The sequence below is a fragment of the Coregonus lavaretus genome (genome assembly GCF_964263955.1).
Source record: "Coregonus lavaretus genome assembly, chromosome: 21".
Lineage (NCBI taxonomy): Eukaryota > Metazoa > Chordata > Actinopteri > Salmoniformes > Salmonidae > Coregonus > Coregonus lavaretus.
This window is the reverse complement of record NC_140008.1, coordinates 26,399,617-26,418,666: the sequence shown is the minus strand read 5'-3', so window position 1 is coordinate 26,418,666 and position 19,050 is coordinate 26,399,617. Positions and strand designations below refer to the sequence as shown.

The 19,050-nt window shown below is 44.1% G+C and overlaps 1 protein-coding gene across 2 annotated transcripts; it reads right to left on the bottom strand.

Moving 5' to 3' along the window:
• Positions 1-868: 868 nt before the first annotated feature.
• On the bottom strand, positions 869-18,788 carry LOC311149059 (glycosaminoglycan xylosylkinase-like). 2 transcript variants are annotated; one of them, XM_084186162.1, is made up of 10 exons: positions 18,644-18,732; positions 6,324-6,653; positions 5,718-5,965; positions 5,378-5,464; positions 5,142-5,251; positions 4,757-4,928; positions 4,088-4,135; positions 3,550-3,741; positions 3,183-3,242; positions 869-3,062 (listed from the first exon to the last, which is right to left on the bottom strand). In XM_084186162.1, the coding sequence occupies exons 2-10, from the start codon at positions 6,450-6,452 to the stop codon at positions 2,831-2,833; spliced, it is 1,278 nt and encodes a 425-aa protein (XP_084042288.1). In that variant the 5' UTR covers positions 6,453-6,653; positions 18,644-18,732; the 3' UTR covers positions 869-2,830. The 2 variants fall into 2 exon arrangements, with proteins under 2 accessions (XP_084042288.1, XP_084042289.1); XM_084186163.1 differs by lacking the exon at positions 4,088-4,135 and having other exon boundaries at positions 18,644-18,788.
• Positions 18,789-19,050: the final 262 nt, after the last annotated feature.

Below are 19,050 nucleotides of genomic sequence, written 5' to 3'. Positions count from 1 at the left end.
TCTGGCTTTCTCATCCAATGGGTTCTCCCACAGACGCCATAATGAGACAGATACAATGATGCGATGTCTAAGTCGATAGTCTGTATCTAGATGTCTCTATACTGTAGTGATCTGGCTCCCTCTAAGGGAGGAACACTAAAAATGCAAATTATTGTATATAGACAGTAACAGCTGATAGTTTGAGCATCTCTAGACCCCCTATACTTTTGAAATGGAGCCATTACTTTTTTCTTCTTTTTTTTTTAAACACTGAAATACAGCATATTTAAGTAGACCATTTTTAATGTTGAAAACATACATACAGCCCCAAACTTCCCAGCAACCCCCTCAATTTCCCAAATTCTCTCTTTAACATCAGTAGCATACACACTGCAAAATTCTTGGTCAGTTCCATGGCAAAATGCGTAGAATTGCAGGAAATTAGCTTTCACATTGCAACATTTTCTGTCAGCTCCATGGATTTTGACAAATAGGATTGCAGGAAAGTAGCCCGTTTTAATCCAGAAAAAAAGTGCTTATTGCTAATAGCACATCTGCCTGATAATATGGTATGGTGCCATGTATAAGCTATGGTAAAAGAGTCAGCCCTAATCATTCTTTTTTTGCAATATGTTATTGGGCTCATTAATGGGGGGGGGAATCATAGATAGATTGTGTCGGCATAATTCGATTTTCATTCATTTTAGAGTAGAACGTCTTTTAAAAAGAAAATACATTCTCACAGTCCTTCTATAAAAACAACTATCCCCCCCCCCCCCCCCGGTGACCTTTTCCACCACTGCAAAAAAATAACAATCTAGGGGAAACACTGGACTCATGCACAGACACACGCACACGCAAAAACTTACACGCACACACCATCCAAACATGACACTAAATTAGGTTTCTTTAATATTATAATTCTCATAATTATACTCTCAGTTATGCTATTCAACAGTTAGTTCAGTATGTACACACTGGTCATATTTCAAATGGCCTCTATTCCCCAAATAGTGCACCAGTTCTGACCAGAGCCCCAAAGGCCAGTTTCTGGGACCCAGATAAAGTCTAATCACAGACAAAAAAAAAGCATGCTCAATACATGTGGTAAAGACATCAATCGAACTCGACCAAAACAATGGTAATGCCACACGCGTCCCTCCGTGGAGTATAGATCCAGAATCTCCTCATTGCCGGCCATCAAATTTTGTATGTGGTTATATGTGTATTTCAAACTATGTTGGGGTAAAAATCAGAGTATAATGCTGGTATGGATGTCAACCCCAATACATGTTCATATCATCATTACCGATCAACTGCATTACACTTCAAAAGACTCCAACTACCACCACCAATTTCTAAATGCTAGCTATGCTACCAGTTTATACAAACGGGAGTTAGCATATTATGAATATTATGAATGTTATGCAGTGAAAACAGCCAAATATATCTACATCGGATTTTAGTAATCAAATTATGTACAAAACACCTGCTCTTTCCATGATAGACTGACCAGGTGAACACAGGTGAAAGCTATGATCCCTTATTGATGTCATTTGTTAAATCCAATTTAAAATCAGTGTAAATGAAGGGGAGGAGACAGGTTAAAGAAGCCTTGAGACAATTGAGACATGAATTGTGTATGTGTGCCATTCAGAGGGTGAATGGGCAAGACAAAATATTTAAGTGCCTTTGAACGGGGTATGGTAGTAGGTGCCAAGCTCACCAGTTTGAGTGTGTCAAAAACTGCAACGCTGCTGAGTTTTTCACACTCAACAGTTTCCCGTGTGTATCAAGAATGGTCCACCACCCTTAGGATATCCAGCCAACTTGACAACTGTAGGAATCATTGGCGTTAACATGGGCCAGAATCCCTGTGGAATGCTTGACACCTTGTAGAGTCCAAGCCCCGACGAATTGAGGCTGTTCTTAGGGGTGCAACTCAATATTAGGAAGATGTTCCTAATGTTTTCTACATTCAGTGTACATCATGAGAGAATTGACGAATATCAACTTTGTTAGATCAGATTTTTTGAATGGGCACCAATGACGGCTTCCTTTTTCTATCCCCCACAGTCTGCGTTCCATTGATCTCTTTATGGCATGTATAAAGAATCTCTGTTGAAAGTGCTTTTAGTCCAGGAACAGGAATTGGGTCTGAGAAACTGGGGCCGAAACTAGTGCAATATATGTGGAATAGAGCACCATTTGACATGCATCCATAGTCACTTGTCAGACTCTGCTCACGTCGAGCAAATCTGAAATGGCAGCCAATTCCCTACTTTTTCCCTACTTCTGCACTATATAGGGAATAGGGTGGCATTTTGGATACAGACATCTGTTTGTCAGTCACAATCACAGACTGATCCCAAAATCATCCTCCTGCCCCCCATGGTCAGTTAGCCAGTCTCTCTCTCCGCTGTCTGTCCAGTAGATTTCACTGGGGGGTTGTGTCCAGATGGGGGGGGGGGGGTATGGCCCTGGGAGCGACCCCTGCTATCCTGAGTGTCTCTGGGTTGAGTCCTTTGGCCTTGGTTCCCTCCTTTACACTGGACGGAGAGGTTTTGGCACAAGGTGTGTGTGTGTGTGTGGGAGAGGAGACGTCAGGGAAACAGTTACGTATCCAGTAGGTCCTAGTGTGGAGGGGAACAGTTTATAGAGGACACCACAGAGGACTCAACACCCAGTCCTTTATCAAGTCACTTCCTGCTGCTGGGGTCATTTCCTAATCCTTTCTGGGGGGCCGTGAGAGGAGGGGTTTATCATCCAGCTCCTCCTCCCATGGCTCAACCCTCTCTCCATCGAGGCGAGACAGGTTCTCCTTTCCCTCCTCCCTCTCTCCTGTCCTTCTCTAGGTGTGTGGCAGGATCATGCGGTCCTCTATCAGTGTGTTGTCGGGGCCCAGCGACTCCACACACTGCTGGATGGTTGCTATGACACCAGACAGCCGTCTGTCCAGGGCAGCCAGGTGGGGCTCGGCCAGGACGGGGTTAATGGGGTCAAAGGTCAGGGCCTGTCTCAGGGCTGAACTCAGAGCCCCTGCCCTCAGCAGGTTCAACCTGTTCCACGTAGACACACGCACCCTGACAGAGGGAGGGAGGAATGGAGGGAGAGAAAGAGAAAACAACTGTTCATAAACACTAGAAATGGGTTGTGATTCCCATGAGGAAATGTTGGTATTTTCAGTGTGTGTGTCTACTCACATGCAACACTGATATAGAGGGGCCAGAATGCTTCTTTCATCCAGAGCTGCATTCCCAAAACTGCAAACAACAAAACACCATAGTAATGCATCTGAAGACAAGTTAAACCCTCACACACTTTCATAACACACACATTCTAGGACCGTGTTTCCCAACCCTGGTCCTCCAGTTCCCCCAACAGTACACCTTTTTATTGTAATCCTGGACAAGCACACCTGATTCATCTTGTCAATTAATCATCAAGCCCTCTAGGAGCTGAATAAGGCGTGTTTGTCCAGGATTACAATGAAAATGTGTACTGCTGGGGCTACTGGAGGACCAGGGTTGGGAAACACTGCCCTAGGACACACTTAGCTGATGTGTTTACCTCTTGGCGTTATCCAGCAGGATGAGCATGCTGGCTCCTCCATCGTCTTGGAAACTCTCGTAGTGATGTCGGTCGGCGTTGCCGATGAGGTAATCAAAGATGGCCGTGTCTATGACGTCCAGCAGTCTGGGACCGGCGTCGTACGGAGGCATCTTCTTCACTGCATCACAGTAGCTCTCGTCATACTCCCATCTACACACAGTTAAAGCATTTTTTAAAAACCTTTCCTTTTGAAAAGAGATATCCCAAGTATAAGAACAGTAATGTAAACAAACATTTACATTTTAGTCATTTAGCAACTTACAGGATCAATTAGGGTTAAGTACCATAGGCAGATTTTTCATTTAATCGACTCTGGGATTTGAACCAGCAACCTTTCAGTTACTGGCCCAACGCTCTTAACCGCTAGGCTACCTGCCGCTCTCTTAAAGGATAAGTTATTTTTTACAACCAAATCTCTATTTTGGATGTAAATTGCTTGTTATAGAAGGGTCCAGACACCTTTTTTTGTGATTTCAGTTGTTTTTGAGAAACTCACCCCAAACAGAAAATGACTTCCTCATCGTCGTTGTGTAGTATGGGGGGCCTGAAAAAACATGAATTAAGGCTCCAAAAACACAAAATCTCAGTATAGTGATGCAGGTCTTTAGATGTTGTACACATGAAATTGTGTCATTCCGAACTTTATCCGCAACGTTATATTCCCTTTATTTGTTTTTTTTCAGGACCCCCATACTACACAACGACGATGAGGAAGTCATTTTCTGTTTGGGGTGAGTTTCTCAAAAACAACTGAAATCACAAAAAAGGTGTCTGGACCCTTCTATAACATGGGATCTACATAAAGAATTGAGATTTACAGTAGTTGTAAAAAACATAACTTCTCTTTTAAGGTAAAAAAATATGTTCTGAGCAAAACTTCAAGGAATAGGGCATTCAAGGAGTTGGTCTGATGGTCTGATATGATGTCATTGACCTACCCCCCTGCTTGAGGAACAATAGAGGAGCAACAGAGAACAAAAAGAGGAACCCCCCCCCCCCCCCCCCACACACACACACACACACACACACACACACACTTGTACCATGTCATGAGGATACCTGGACCACCTATTGAGATTTTTTGTTAAGTAAACCGGGTATTAAATGAGGTGAAAAGGAGACTGGAGTAGGACTTTAACATATAAGCACACACACACACCCCTACCTGGCCAGTTTGCCCTCCCTGTAGGTGCGTCCCCAGGGGTGTCTGTGTTTCTGGAGAGGCCAGACGTCTGGCAGCCAGAGAGTTACCGATCCCTCCATCATCTCTCCCTCAGCACATGCCGGTTCACTCTCTCTACAGTAGTAACACTTCCCATAGAAACAACTATTATTACCTGGAGAGAGAGGAAGGGCGAGAGACAAAGAAAGGAAGAGAACAAGGTTAACCATTTCCATTTAGAGAGAGATCCAGCCCACTGCAGCTTGAACCCAGACACGCAACATTATCTTATCAACTTTATATGGAGTGGTACGTCTATAAGAAAACATTATGGGTGGGACTGAAAAGAGCCCTCTAGTGTGTGTGTGTGTGTGTGTGTGTGTCTCACCCTGCATTAGAAAGGTACTGAGTAGCTGGTCCGTAGCGACAGGTTTGATCTCAGTCCTCAGGTTGACAAACCTCCCGACCACTAGGGGTGCTCTCCTGAAACCCAGGATCCTACAGCAGATAGATACACAGGACAGACAGTCACATACCACTAGCAACACCAGTATCCAGATGGCCAATCCCAAATCTAAAATGTATATATTTTAATGCATTAGGCCGATACGTGTGTGTGTGTACCTGTCCAGGTGAAAAGCTGCCACCTCTGCGTTGTGTCTGTCATAACCAGCATACGGCTCTCCTTCTACCACATAGTCTCTACTATACCTGGAAAGAGAGAGGGCGAGAGAGAGAGAGAGAGAGAGAGAGAGAGAGATGGAGAGGGAGGGAGTGATTGAAAGAGTTATCCTCTTACGTAAGCCACAGAGTAAACTGTGCCTAATCTGACCCAACAAAACCAGACAACATGAACACACAGATAGATGCAGACTTGGAGTAAAACAAGGACACACGTTTCACGAGTACAGCTCAGCAGCAGAGAACCAGAGGACAGTGTATGTATGTGTTCTACCTCTCTCACCTCTTGGGTTTGAAGACAACCTTCTGCCCCCCGTCCAGTACTAGTAGAGCCTTGAGCTGGGTGCCCTTGTAGCCCACATCTGCCCGTTCCACTCGGGCAGTGCCCAACGCGGAGAGGACGGCTGCCAGCTCAGGGGTCTCCTCAGGGTACACCTCCCTGGGGCCCACCCACTGGCTTGCCACCTCCCACGGAGACTGGAGGGTCTGTGTTAGCCGGGCACCACGTGAGAGAGATAGGTCTGCCTCCATCTGGTAACACACAGACATCAACATTAATACAGCACACTAGTGCCTAAAACAGACTGACTGCAGGAGGGGACAGATTTCAACATTAAAATGAGAAAGATAGAGATTGGGGGGGAGGTCAGGGAGTGATGGATGGATCCTTTAACTATTCTGAAGAAGAGAGTGGGAGAACAGACAGTAGGTTAGGCAGGGTTTGATGTTGTCAGTAAAGGGATGGTTTAAAACCAAGGATGTGGACCCAGGAGTCAGTCAGGTTTGTCTGGTTAGGGGTGTGTCTCTCTAAGCCACAATGACACAAGTACACACACACGTACAGTACACACACAGATATAAACATTGACACACACAAAGACAGCCGTACCTTGCGGAAGGCTCTGAGGTCTCGTCGACTGGCTGCGGACCCCTCTCCTCCATCCAGCAGAAAGAGTTTGGCCAGCCCTAACAGGAGTAGCACGGCAACCAGCAACACCACGCGCTGTTTCAACTTCATCTCCTCGGCAACCTCACCCACCACCACTGAGCCCTGTGTGTGTCCCCCTCTCCCCCGCCTCACCCCTGGAGCATGGCACCTGCCTCCCCCTCCAGTCGCCTCCCCCCTCACACACACTATTTAGCGGGGCAGGAGGTATGGATCGCTGTCTCACCACCAGACCTGCAGCTAGTCCTGGTCCCTAATGTATCAGCAACCACCCTGTAGAGAGAGTAGGGGAGGACAGAGAGAGGACATTAGAGATGAAAAACAGTTTGATATCAATACGAAAATGTAGACAGACATATAGACAGGAACAGCAGGAGACTAGATGCCCCAGACCCGCCAGGCAGGCACATGATAGACAGGAGCACGAAGAATTAATGTATTATTATTGGACTCAGTTCATAACAGAGTAATCTATGTGTCATTGTGGCTTAGAGAGACACACCCCTAACCAGACAAACCTGACTGACTCCTGGGTCCACATCCTTGGTTTTAAACCATCCCTTTACTGACAACATCAAACCCTGCCTAACCTACTGTCTGTTCTCCCACTCTCTTCTTCAGAATAGTTAAAGGATCCATCCATCACTCCCTGACCTCCCCCCCAATCTCTATCTTTCTCATTTTAATGTTGAAATCTGTCCCCTCCTGCAGTCAGTCTGTTTTAGGCTGTCGCAGTGACCCTCGCCAGTCTTGCTCCACAGCTCCAGGGATAAAGGAATCTCCCCCAACAGAGGAGGTTTGAGCTGGGGTAAAAAACCCACGACAGGAGGACAGAGAGCAGGGCTCCTCTTGCCACATTTTTTAACTCCTGTCCATAGTATGTCTACGGACGGCGTTAAATTGATATGACGTCCATCAAAGTGTACCACCAACTACACTGAACAAAAATATGAAAGCAACATGCAACAATTTCTAAGATTTTACTGAGTTACAGTTCATATAAGGAAAAGTCGATTGAAATAAATTCATTAGGCCCTAATCTATGGATTTCACATGACTGGGAATACAGATATGAATCTGTTGGTCACAGATACTTTTTTTTTTTTATGGTAGGGGCGTGGATCAGAAAACCAGTCAGTATCTGGTGTGACCACCATTTGCCTCATGCAGTGCGACATCTCCTTCGCATAGAGTTGATCAGGCTGTTGATTGTGGCCTGTGGAATGTTGTCCCACTCTTTAATGGCTTTGTGAAGTTGCTGGATATTACATTTACATTTTTAGTCATTTAGCAGACGCTCTTATCCAGAGCGACTTACAGTTAGTGAGTACATACATATTTGTATTTATTTTTCATACTGGCCCCCCGCGGGAATCGAACCCACAACCCTGGCGTTGCAAACACCATGCTCTACCAACATCCCTGCCGGCCATTCCCTCCCCTACCCTGGACGAAGCTGGGCCAATTGTGCGCCGCCCCATGGGTCTCCCGGTCACGGCCGGCTACGACAGAGCCTGGATTCGAACCAGGATCTCTAGTGGCACAGCTAGCACTGCGATGCAGTGCCTTAGACCACTGCGCCACTCGGGAGACTATTGGTGGGAACTGGAACACGCTGTCGTACACGTCGATCCAAAGCATCCCAAACATGCTCAATGGGTGACATGTCTGGTGAGTATGCAGGCCATGGAAGAACTGGGACATTTTCAGTTTCCATGAATTGTGTACAGAACCTTGCAACATGGGTCGGTGCTTTATCATGCTGAAACATGAGGTGATGGCGGAGGATGAATGGCACAACAATGGGCCTCAGGATCTTCCTGCAGTCAGCATGCCAAATGCATGCTCCCTCAAAACTTGAGAAATCTGTGGCATTGTGTTGTGTGACAACTTTACATTTTAGCGTGGCCTTTTATTGCCCCCAGCACAAGGTGCAACTGTGTAATAATCATGCTGTTTAAATCAGGTGGATGGATTATTTTAGCAAAGGAGAAATGCTCACTAACAGGGATGTAAACACATTTGTGGACAAAATGAGCTTTTTGTGTTTATGGAACATTTCTGGGATATTTTATTTCAGCTCATGAAACATGGGATCAACACTTTACATCTTGCGTTTATATTTTTGTTCAGTATACATAGTTACCCTTGAATTACTAGGGGTGTCCAAACTTTTGACTGGTACTGTATAGCCTATACACTACCAGTCAAAAGTTTGGACACACCTACTCATTCAAGGGTTTTTCTTAATTTTTTACTATATTGTAGAATAATAGTGAAGACATCAAAACTATGAAATAACACATATGGAATCATGTAGTAACCAAAAAAGTGTTAAACAAATCAAAATATATTCTATATTTGAGATTCTTCAAATAGCCACCCTTTGCCTTGATGACGGCTTTGCACACTCTTGGCATTCTCTCAACCAGCTTCATGAGGAATGCTTTTCCAACTGTCTTGAAGGAGTTCCCACATATGCTGAGCACTTGTTGGCTGCTTTTCCTTCACTCTGCGGTCCGACTCATCCCAAACCATCTCAATTGGGTTGAGGTCGGGTTATTGCGGAGACCAGGTCATCTGATGCAGCTCTCTATCACTGTTTTGGGTCGTTTTTCTGTTGAAAAACAAATGATAGTCCCACTAAGCGCAAACCAGATGGGATGGCGTATCGCTGCAGAATGCTGTGGTAGCCATGCAGGTTAAGTGTGCCTTGAATTCTAAATAAATCACAGACACTATCAACAGCAAAGCAACCCACACCTCCTCCTCCTCCATGCTTCACTGTGGGAACCACACGTGGAGATCATCTGTTCACCCACACTGCGTCTCACAAAGACACGGCGGTTTGAACCAAATATCTTCAATTTGGACTCCAGACCAAAGGACACATTTCTACCGGTCCAATGTCCATTGCTCATGTTTCTTGAACCAAGCAGGTCTCTTCTTCTTATTGGTGTCCTTTAGTAGTGGTTTCTTTGCAGCAATTCGACCATGAAGGCCTGATTCACACAGTCCCCTCTGAACAGTTGATGTTGAGATGTGTCTGTTACTTCAACTCTGTGAAGCATTTATTTGGGCTGCAATTAACTCTAATGAACTTATCCTCTGCAGCAGAGTTAACTCTGGGTCTTCCATTCCTGTGGCGGTCCTCATGAGAGACAGTTTCATCATAGCGCTTGATGGTTTTTGCGACTGCACTTGAAGAAAACGTTCAAAGTTCTTAATTTTCAGTATTGACAGACCTTCATGTCTTAAAGTAATGATGGACTGTCATTTCTCTTTGCTTATTTGAGCTGTACAAATTAACATTTAACAAGGCACACCACACTTAATTGAAATGCATTCCAGGTGACTACCACATGAAGCTGGTTGAGAGAATGCCAAGAGTGTGCAAAGCTGTCATCAAGGCAAAGGGTGGCTATTTGAAGAATTTCAAATATAAAATATATTTTGATGTGTTTAACACTTTTTTTGGTTAATACATGATTCCATATGTTATTTCATAGTTTTGATGTCTTCACTATTATTCTACAATGTAAAAAAAAAAATTATAAAGAAAAACCCTTGAATGAGTTGCTGTCCAAATTTTTGACTGGTAGTGTATATTGTAATTATTGTATTTATCATACCTTCATTCCATGTTTCTATTCTGTTTTAGACCTATTCCAATTTGTAAGTCGCTCTGGATAAGAGCGTCTGCTAAATGATGTAAATGTAATTCCCATCTGTAATAGGTCAATAAAGTAATCTGTTTGGAATACTCTGGAGGTTGCCTCGTCTCTCTAATAGGAGATAGGTGTCAGTGAAGCCACAGGCCAGCTTATTCTGGAGGTTCTACCTCACAAAGTGGTCCTTGCGCTCACCGGATTTGTGGCTTACTGATAATGACATAATATGGCAACCTCAAGCGGTTCTGCAGAGGACCTGCAATCCAGCCCATGTGTGGTCCGGAGCAGGAGGCCTAGAGTACCTGAGGGACTATGTTACCAGTTTCCCCCCAGTCAGTGATGCCCCCTGAGCCTCAGCGCCATCACATTTAGATTATACCTACACCCCGGGACATGCAGGGGCTTCCGCGGTGTCACCTCCACCTGTGGAATACTATTCGGCACCAGGTGGGGCTGCATCCCCAACAACCCAGCGGGTGTATTTTACTCCTACGTTAGAGTGCCAGGGAGTTGCAGCGCCGTGGACATCGCTGACTATGTTGTATGGAGTACAGGAAGCACGTTTTGCCAATATCGAGTACAGAGGGTCTGATTTTCCTATTGCAACAGACCAGATTCCGGGTTTCCTCCAATCAGGTGAGCCCTCTCCGACAGGTTGCAGTGGAGGATATGGGACGGTCTTATGGAGTTCAGCAGCAGGAAGCTGCCTCTTCTCTCACGGCTGCTACTGAGACCAGGCAGGGACACGTCATGTTCTCAGCCCCCGCTGGTCATCAGGAGCTGCCTGCTATAGAGACTGTGCCCACTGTGCTCAGCTGGTAGAGCACGGCGCTTGTAACACCAAGGTAGTGGGTTCGATCCCCGGGACCACCCATACACAAAAATTTATGCACGCATGACTGTAAGTCGCTTTGGATAAAAGCGTCTGCTAAATGGCATATTATTTATTTATTTATTATTTATTCCCAATCCCCTCTCCACTGCTGTGTTGTCTGTGGAGACCTTAGCCAGGCAGCGCTCTGTACTGCTCAGCAGCAGCATCAGAGCCTCAGGGGGGACCTGAAGGTAAGGGCCACCCCCCCTTTTCTCAGCAGTGGGGTGGCATAACGCTCCACACCACCCACTGGCACATGAACAGTCTTAGCCTCAAGAATGTCCACTGCCATATGGTCTTGTTTAGAGCGGGTCACAAGGCGCTCATTTCTGTAGGGAAGAGAGTCCATCTGCCAGTCTCTCGACATGCCTGTATAGATCCACTGGGGGAGAGGCAGTGGTAGTTAACATACAGTTGGTGTCCTTAACACTGGGCTATGCAAGCCTTGCAACTGCATAATGGTCAACCACAACAACTGGTTGTGCAGCGCAGAGAGAAGGCCCAGCAGCACCCTCTTTCTCTGGTGTGCACCAGGTCACGGTAGAGCATAAGCCTAGTGGAACTAACAAAGGACAGACCACGGTTAATGACAGGTTTAAGCCTTTCTGCCCCTTTTGTGACTAAGGATTAGTACTTAAATAACTGCACTGACTTTTCCAAGTTGAATACTGCACAGCGGTCCTCCTGGGTCCAACAGAAGGGCAGGTGTCTCAGATGCAGACGGGGACACAAAGACAGTGACTGTACACTAAAGAAGCCCTGTGGCACATGTGGGGAGATGCACCTGAATGCCTTACATGGGGCCTCACAACAGGGTAACAAGAGTGTACTCACCATTAGCACACCCTCCAGGACAACAATCTACATGGGCCAGGCCAGCCGCTGCAGCCGGGTCATGTTGAAGGTGGTGCCTGTCCAACTGAGGAGTGGCATCAAAACACTGGATACCTAAGCGGTCCTGGATGATGGCTTTGAGAGGACCATCATCCTCCCCTCAGCAGTGGCCCAACTGAACCTCACTGGGCCGGAGGAGGTTATGTCACTCAAGACAATCCAGCAGGAGGTAGTACCACTTGTTGGATCTGTCTCTTTCCAGGTGGCTGCCTCTGCTAACCCCCGCAGGAAGCACAGAATCCAGGGGGCCTTCACTGCTGGTCAGCTTGGCATGGCCGAGCAGTCATGCACTGTCGCTAACACTGCATGCCTTCGGCAGGGTGTGCCCTGGCCTGCTTATAGGCTCCGACAACCCACACCTCATCACTCCTGTTGAGACAGTGCGGATGGGGCCCCCGGGGGGCCTGTGGGGGTCCATACCAAGCTGGGCTGGGCTGTCCAGGACCCAGCTGCTCTCCTCATTCCCAGTGGTAAGGACACTACCATTCCCCGTGGTGGCCTCAGTGGAACAGGCGTTGTATGTGGACAACTGTCTGCCGTCTCTCTCCTCTTCACAGCAGGCCCGGGAGCTGCTGGACAAAATTAGAGCCCTGCTGGCCACAGGGGGCTTTGAGATCAGGCAGTGGGCTAGCAATGTTCCCGGGGTGGTGGCCCATCTGCCCACGGAGGCCAGGTCAGAGAGCTGCCAGCTCTGGCTCACTATGGACAAGGCTGACCCCCTGGAGCGTACCCTCGGCCTCCGTTGGCACTGCCCATCTGATACCCTGGGATCAAAGCACCGTCCTGTACCCTGTTCTGAGCCCACCATGCGGAGTGTTTACAGAGTGTTAGCCAGCCAGTATGACCCTTTGGGTTACATCATCCCCTTCAACCACCAGGGCCAAGGTGCTGCTACAGACACTGTAGAGAAGGGAGACAGGCTGGGATGAACCCATTACCGACAAGCTGCTCTATGTGTGGCAGTCCTGGGAGCAGGAACTACCTCACCTGATGGATATAACCATGCCACGCTGCTACACACCAACCGGTGTCGACTAAAGCAATTGTACACGAGAGGGCATGCTAAAATACTTTTTTAGCACGGCTGTGCTGCGGTATGTCTACCGTCTACCGCCTCGTACCTATGCTTTGTATTCAGGACATAAAGTTCATTTCTTTGCCACATTTTTTGCAGTTTTACTTTAGTGCCTTATTGCAAACAGGATGCATGTTCTGGAATATTTGTATTCTGTACAGACTTCCTTCATTTCACTCTGTCATTTAGGTTAGTGTTGTGGAGTAACTAATATGTTGTTGATCCATCCTCAGTTTTCTCCTATCACAGCCATTAAAGTCACCATTGGCCTCATGGTGCAATCCCTGAGCGGTTTCCTTCCTCTCCGGCAACTGAGTTTGGAAGGACACCTCTATCTTTGTAGTGACTGGGTGCATTGATACGCCATCCAAAGTGTAATTAATAACTTCACCATGCTCTTTGCAAGGCATTGGAAAGCCTCCCTGGTCTTTGTGGTTGAATCTGTGTTTGAAATTCACTGCTCGACTGAGGGACCTCACAGATAATTGCATGTGTGGTACAGAGATGTAGTCATTCAGAAATCATGTTAAACACTATTAATGCACACAGAGTGAGTCCATGCAACTTATTATGTGACTTGTTAAGCAAATGTTTACTAAAGTCATTTAGGCTTGCCATAACAAAGGGGTTGAATACAAGATATTTCAGCTTTTAATTACATTTGTAAACATTTCTAAAAACATAATTCCACTTTGACATTATGGGGTATAGTTTGTAGGCCTGTGACAAAATCTCAATTTGATCCATTTTAAATTCAAGCTGTAACACAAAATGTGGAATAAGTCAAGGGGTACGAATACTTTCTGAAGGCACTGTAACTGTGTTGACAGTCATTGATCTACAAGTAATTTTGCATGCCGAAAAACCCTAGGGAATTTGCTAGGTTATTGTTATCTATCGATGAATCGTTAGATCCCTAAAAACTATGGATTCCAGCTCCCACTGAAAACTCTAACAAGCACAGGTACACATTAAGCATTAAATAATGGATATTTATAAAAGTATTGAGGGGGTGGTGCACGTTTGAAGTCACTAACTTTGGAAAACAGTGGATTATGCGGCGCAATTTGACAGACGTCACCTAGATTTAAGCTTTTATCAAAAACTACAGATTTCAGCATCCAAAGAATAGAACACAGTTACACAGGACAAACATGGGTACAAGGCAAGCATTAAATAAATGGCCATTTTTACAAGTATCGACTGATAGTGACTCTGCTGTTGGCGGTACACTCTGATGGACGCCGTATCAATTTAACACTGTAGACATACTATGGATTTAATCATTCAGACTTAGATACCAATTCTTGGTATATAGTCTGAAACAAAGCACTGCAAAATCGTGGGAATTTTCCTTACAAGCCAGAATGTTCAATAAAATTACATTTGAACAGCAAAGTATTTTTTTTTAGGGCTGTACCGACAAAAAAAAAAATCTTGGTCGACCGAGAGTCGTCCTCTTCTTTCGACCAATCGATTGGTCGAAATGTTTAAACTTATTTTTCCATATATAGACACACCCCCTATGTAACGAAAAGGCACTACAGCACAGTAAGTGTTTATTGCGCTGTCCATGCTGAAGATGCAACATCATTTTCAGCCATTTCGTTTCTTACTTGTTTCTGACTGAAAAGTTGTTACCGAAATTCCTAATTAGTTTTTAAAAAACATTCCCTATTCTCTCAACCCTTGCTCTCTTTACGTGAAACATGTACAGTGCCATGCAAAAGTATTCACCCCCCTTGCCGTTTTTCCTATTTTGTTGCATTACAACCTGTAATTTAAATAGATTTTTATTTGGATTTCATGTAATGGACATACACAAAAGTCAGCTTTACAGCTTTATGGTGGTTATACAAGGCTACTAATACAAAGCCTACTAATGATAACGACATGACTTATTATTATAATGATGATCATAATAATAATTGTAATAATAACAATAAGAAGGAGACCAAGAAAAAGGAGGGTATAGGAACGAGAGCTGTGTCCATATTATGTGTGACAAACAGGTGCCGTTAGATTACACAATTATTTTTCTGCCTGTTTGGAACAGTGTAAACATCACTAAATAAATGATAAGTAATACCAGTCTGTTAAAAAAGAAAAAGAAAAAAGGAAACCCTTTATTATAGCAAATCAAAGACTAAAAACAGCCAAATCTGTGAAATTGCCTTATCCGACATTTTGCAATTGCATGAGGCTTGGTGCTCACGGAATCAGTAGGCTATTAAACAAACACTCAAACAGGCAACAGAAGCAAGATATGACTTATTTCTGTAGATATATACGGAAAATTTATAAAGCAAGGCACATTTAACAGTTAGGCTATTGATTATATACCTAATTAAGTTTGGGTTTCCTCTCTCCTCAATTTTCTTAGACAATTAGGCTAAGGCTGTTTCCTCATCTCTGCTGCCTCCACCGCATTGTTCTCAATCCCAATATGCTGGTTATCTTTGCTATTGTGCACATAGCAACATAGGGAAAGGTGCCAATTCTACTGCGCACTGAAGATTGTTTCAGAACCGCGGACAGTGCGGGAGAAAGCGCATTTGTTATAAAATAGATTTATTAGTGTTGCACCATTATTTGTACATAATATAACCATATACAATTTCAGTATCACATGTCTTAGAGTGATGGACTGTGCCATCCCTGTGGCCTCAGCAATGGATATATTTGCAACTGCTCAAGTAAAGAAATATCAGTCGACCAACAGCCACACAATCAACCAGTCGACTAAATGGGGTCAGCCCTAATTGTTTTACCCAACTTTGTAGAGCGCGGGTACTGAAGTTGAAATTTCTTACACATGCGCAAAACCATGTAAACACCCGTTAGTATGCATGCATCACGTGCATGTATACTGAACAAAAATATAAATGCAACATGTAAAATGTTGGTCCCATGTTTCTTGAGCTGAAATAATAAGACCCCAGAACTGTTCCATATGCACAAAAAGCTTATTTCTCTCAAATTGTGCGCAAATTAGTTTACATCACCTGAGTGAGCATTTCTCCTTTGCCAAGATAATCCATCCACCTGACAGGTGTGGCATATCAAGAAGCTGATTAAACAGCATGATCATTACACAGGTGCACCTTGTGCTGGGGACAATAAAAAGGCCACTAAAATGTTCCGTTTTGTCACAACACAATGCCACAGATGTCTCAAGTTTTGAGGGAGCGTTCAATTAGCATGCTGACTGCAGGAATGCACACCAGAGCTGTTGCCAGAGAATTGAATGTTCATGTCTCTACCATAAGCCGCCTCCAATGTCGTTTTAGAGAATTTGGCAGTATGTCCAACCGGCCTCACAACCGCAGACCATGTGTAACCACGCCAGCCCAGGACCTCCACATGGTCTTTATTTTTGTATTTTTTTCCCCACCTTTATTTAACCAGGTAAGCCAGTTGAGAACAAGTTCTCATTTACAACTGCAACCTGGCCAAGATAAAGCAAAGCAGTGCGATAAAAACAACAACACAGAGTTACATATGGAATAAACAAAACGTACAGTCAATAACACAATAGAAAATCTATATACAGTGTGTACAAATGTAGTATGTTATGGAGGTAAGGCAATAAATAGGCCATAGTGCAAAATAATTACAATTTAGTATTAACACTGGAGTGATAGATGTGCAGAAGATGTGCAAATAGAGATACTGGGGTGCAAATGAGCAAAATAAATAATGTAATTTTTTTTTTTTTTTAAGGTATCTATGACCAACAGATTCATATCTGTATTTCTAGTCATATTTAATCCATAGATTAGGGCCTAATGAATTTATTTAAATTGACTGATTTCCTTATATGAATTGTAACTCAGTAAAATATTTGCAAATGTTACTTTTATATTTTTGTTCAGTGTACTTCTGTCTTGATTGCCAAACACATAGACCGCCATTAAGAAGTCGGTTTAATAATAATTTCCTGTGGACATTGTCTCATGTCAACCAGCTGAAGGAACAACACCACGGATAAATCTGTAGAGTAAGTTCAAATATAATTTTATTCAACATTCGTGATAGACAAGGGACGTTTGTTTTTTGTTCCGATGTAAATATGTGTGGCGTTGCCTACACAATTGATGGCATTGCCACGTTTCGCGACTAACTATGGACAGGAGTTAAATTGTTTTGCTAAGCTTCTCTCAGACTCTCATACAGACAGTCAGGCAGGCTTAGCTCTCCAGAACTTGAGTTCTCAATCAAAGCCCTATGGATGACAGCTGGATCAGAGAACAACAATCCGAATGTTCTGTTGTAACGTTTCGGAACGTTAATAATCCTCCCTTGCGATACTGTTTTATATGAATATGAAAGTTAAGTTCCAATTGTTTCCAAAACTGTATCGGGTGCGAGGCGTATTTGCATTTAGACAGAGCATTTGGGCAGCGTAGGGCTATCTTCCTCACAAGGCTAAAGGCATTGTCCAATGGCTCAATGTAATGAAATGGAATTTGAGTCATTATGAATAAGGATAAAGTCAGGTTCAGCTGAAATGGATGTTTTGATCGGTAGGTAATGGGTGTTTTCAGGACAAAGATATTGATCAGATGTCATGTCCATAGATGGGGGTTGTTGTGCTATTTGGGGCAAATATGCAAACTACCTGCAAATCAATGGGCCTGTATAACAATGGATATGCCATCTTAAGTAACATAAGCATACTACAACAGTATCCAACTATTTAAGCTCTCCACAACTCAAAGTACAGATTGTCCTACCTAATGACTTGAGCACCATGTCCTTGCCATAAATATGTCGAAGTGCCACTGTCAATGTCACAGAATCATCATAGCCAACAAAAACTTTTCCAAAACAGGTTGTGTGACAGTCAGCTGGAATAAGCATAATCAACAACAGCAATCATGTTTCCTTCAAATTAAAGGACTCACTTGAAAGCTTCACTTAGGAAGCCCAACATATACACATGAAACTGAACCAGAATCTGGTCTTACAGGAGACGTTGATATGAATCGCCATATCAACGCGACAACGCCTCCTGTAAGACCAGATTCTGGTTCACATGAAACCGTCTTGCTGAAAATGAATGAAAAACGCATACCAGAAACTGAGGACAACCTGTGAATTAACGTTAACGTTAGCTGGCTAAGTTAAACATCTGTCTAGCGGTGGCCACGCAGGCAGGAATGACTCGAGCTGCCTTCCACACAATCGGTATTTCATGGGACCAACAACATAGGCTAGATAGCCTTCTAACTAACTTGCTGGTTGGTTGGTTGGTTGGTTGGTTGGTTGGTTGGTTGGTTGGTTGGTTGGAAATAGCAAAGGCCCACACAAAGACAGTAACGTTACAGTATGGTTTAGAAACTGTGGCCCACAGCTAGGTAGCCATCTACTCTGTAGCTAACGACGTAGCCCATTCATACTAGACGCTAACTACCTTTAATATATTAGCTTGGGTTCTAACTAGCAAGCTCCAGCAATGCAGTAACTTACAGTACTAACGTAGTTACTGTACCTAGCTAGTTATAGTGATAGTTGACGAACTGCATCGATATTTACCACATCAAAGCTCGCGTAGATTGCTGACAAGCGCTAGCTAGTACTGTACCTACCTAGCAAACAAGCTAGTAGTAGTAGGACCTACCTAGCGAGCAAACTAACATCAGTCATTATCAAGTATCTATGAATATGATTAATGAATAGCTAGCTTGCCTACGTTAATTGTAAAGATGTGCCTTTAGCTAGCTGGTAAGTCTGATAAATGGCTTACCTTTTACGATTACAGCTTACGTTACTGGATGTCAAACGACACTGCACCAGTCAGTGTCTGCTTGGTATTTTGTGTGGAACTGTGTATTCACCAATAGGCTGTCAAAAAGGGCATTGCTCTCCTTTCCTTCGATTCCTCCTAGCTTGGCGTTTACACTTCTGAAACATTTCCTCAAGCACGCCGCCACCTAAATCTTAAAGTGACCAGGACCTATTTAATTGTAGACTAAATGTATTCAACATCATGGGGTTTAATGTCACGTTTCGATTTAGACACCAGGTTGCGCTGTTGTATTATAATGAACAGTCATCATTATGCATTTATCACAGAAGTAATGCACATCACTGCATAACCTTCCTTTCAAAATGGAAGCAGACATAATAATAATAATAATAATATGCCATTTA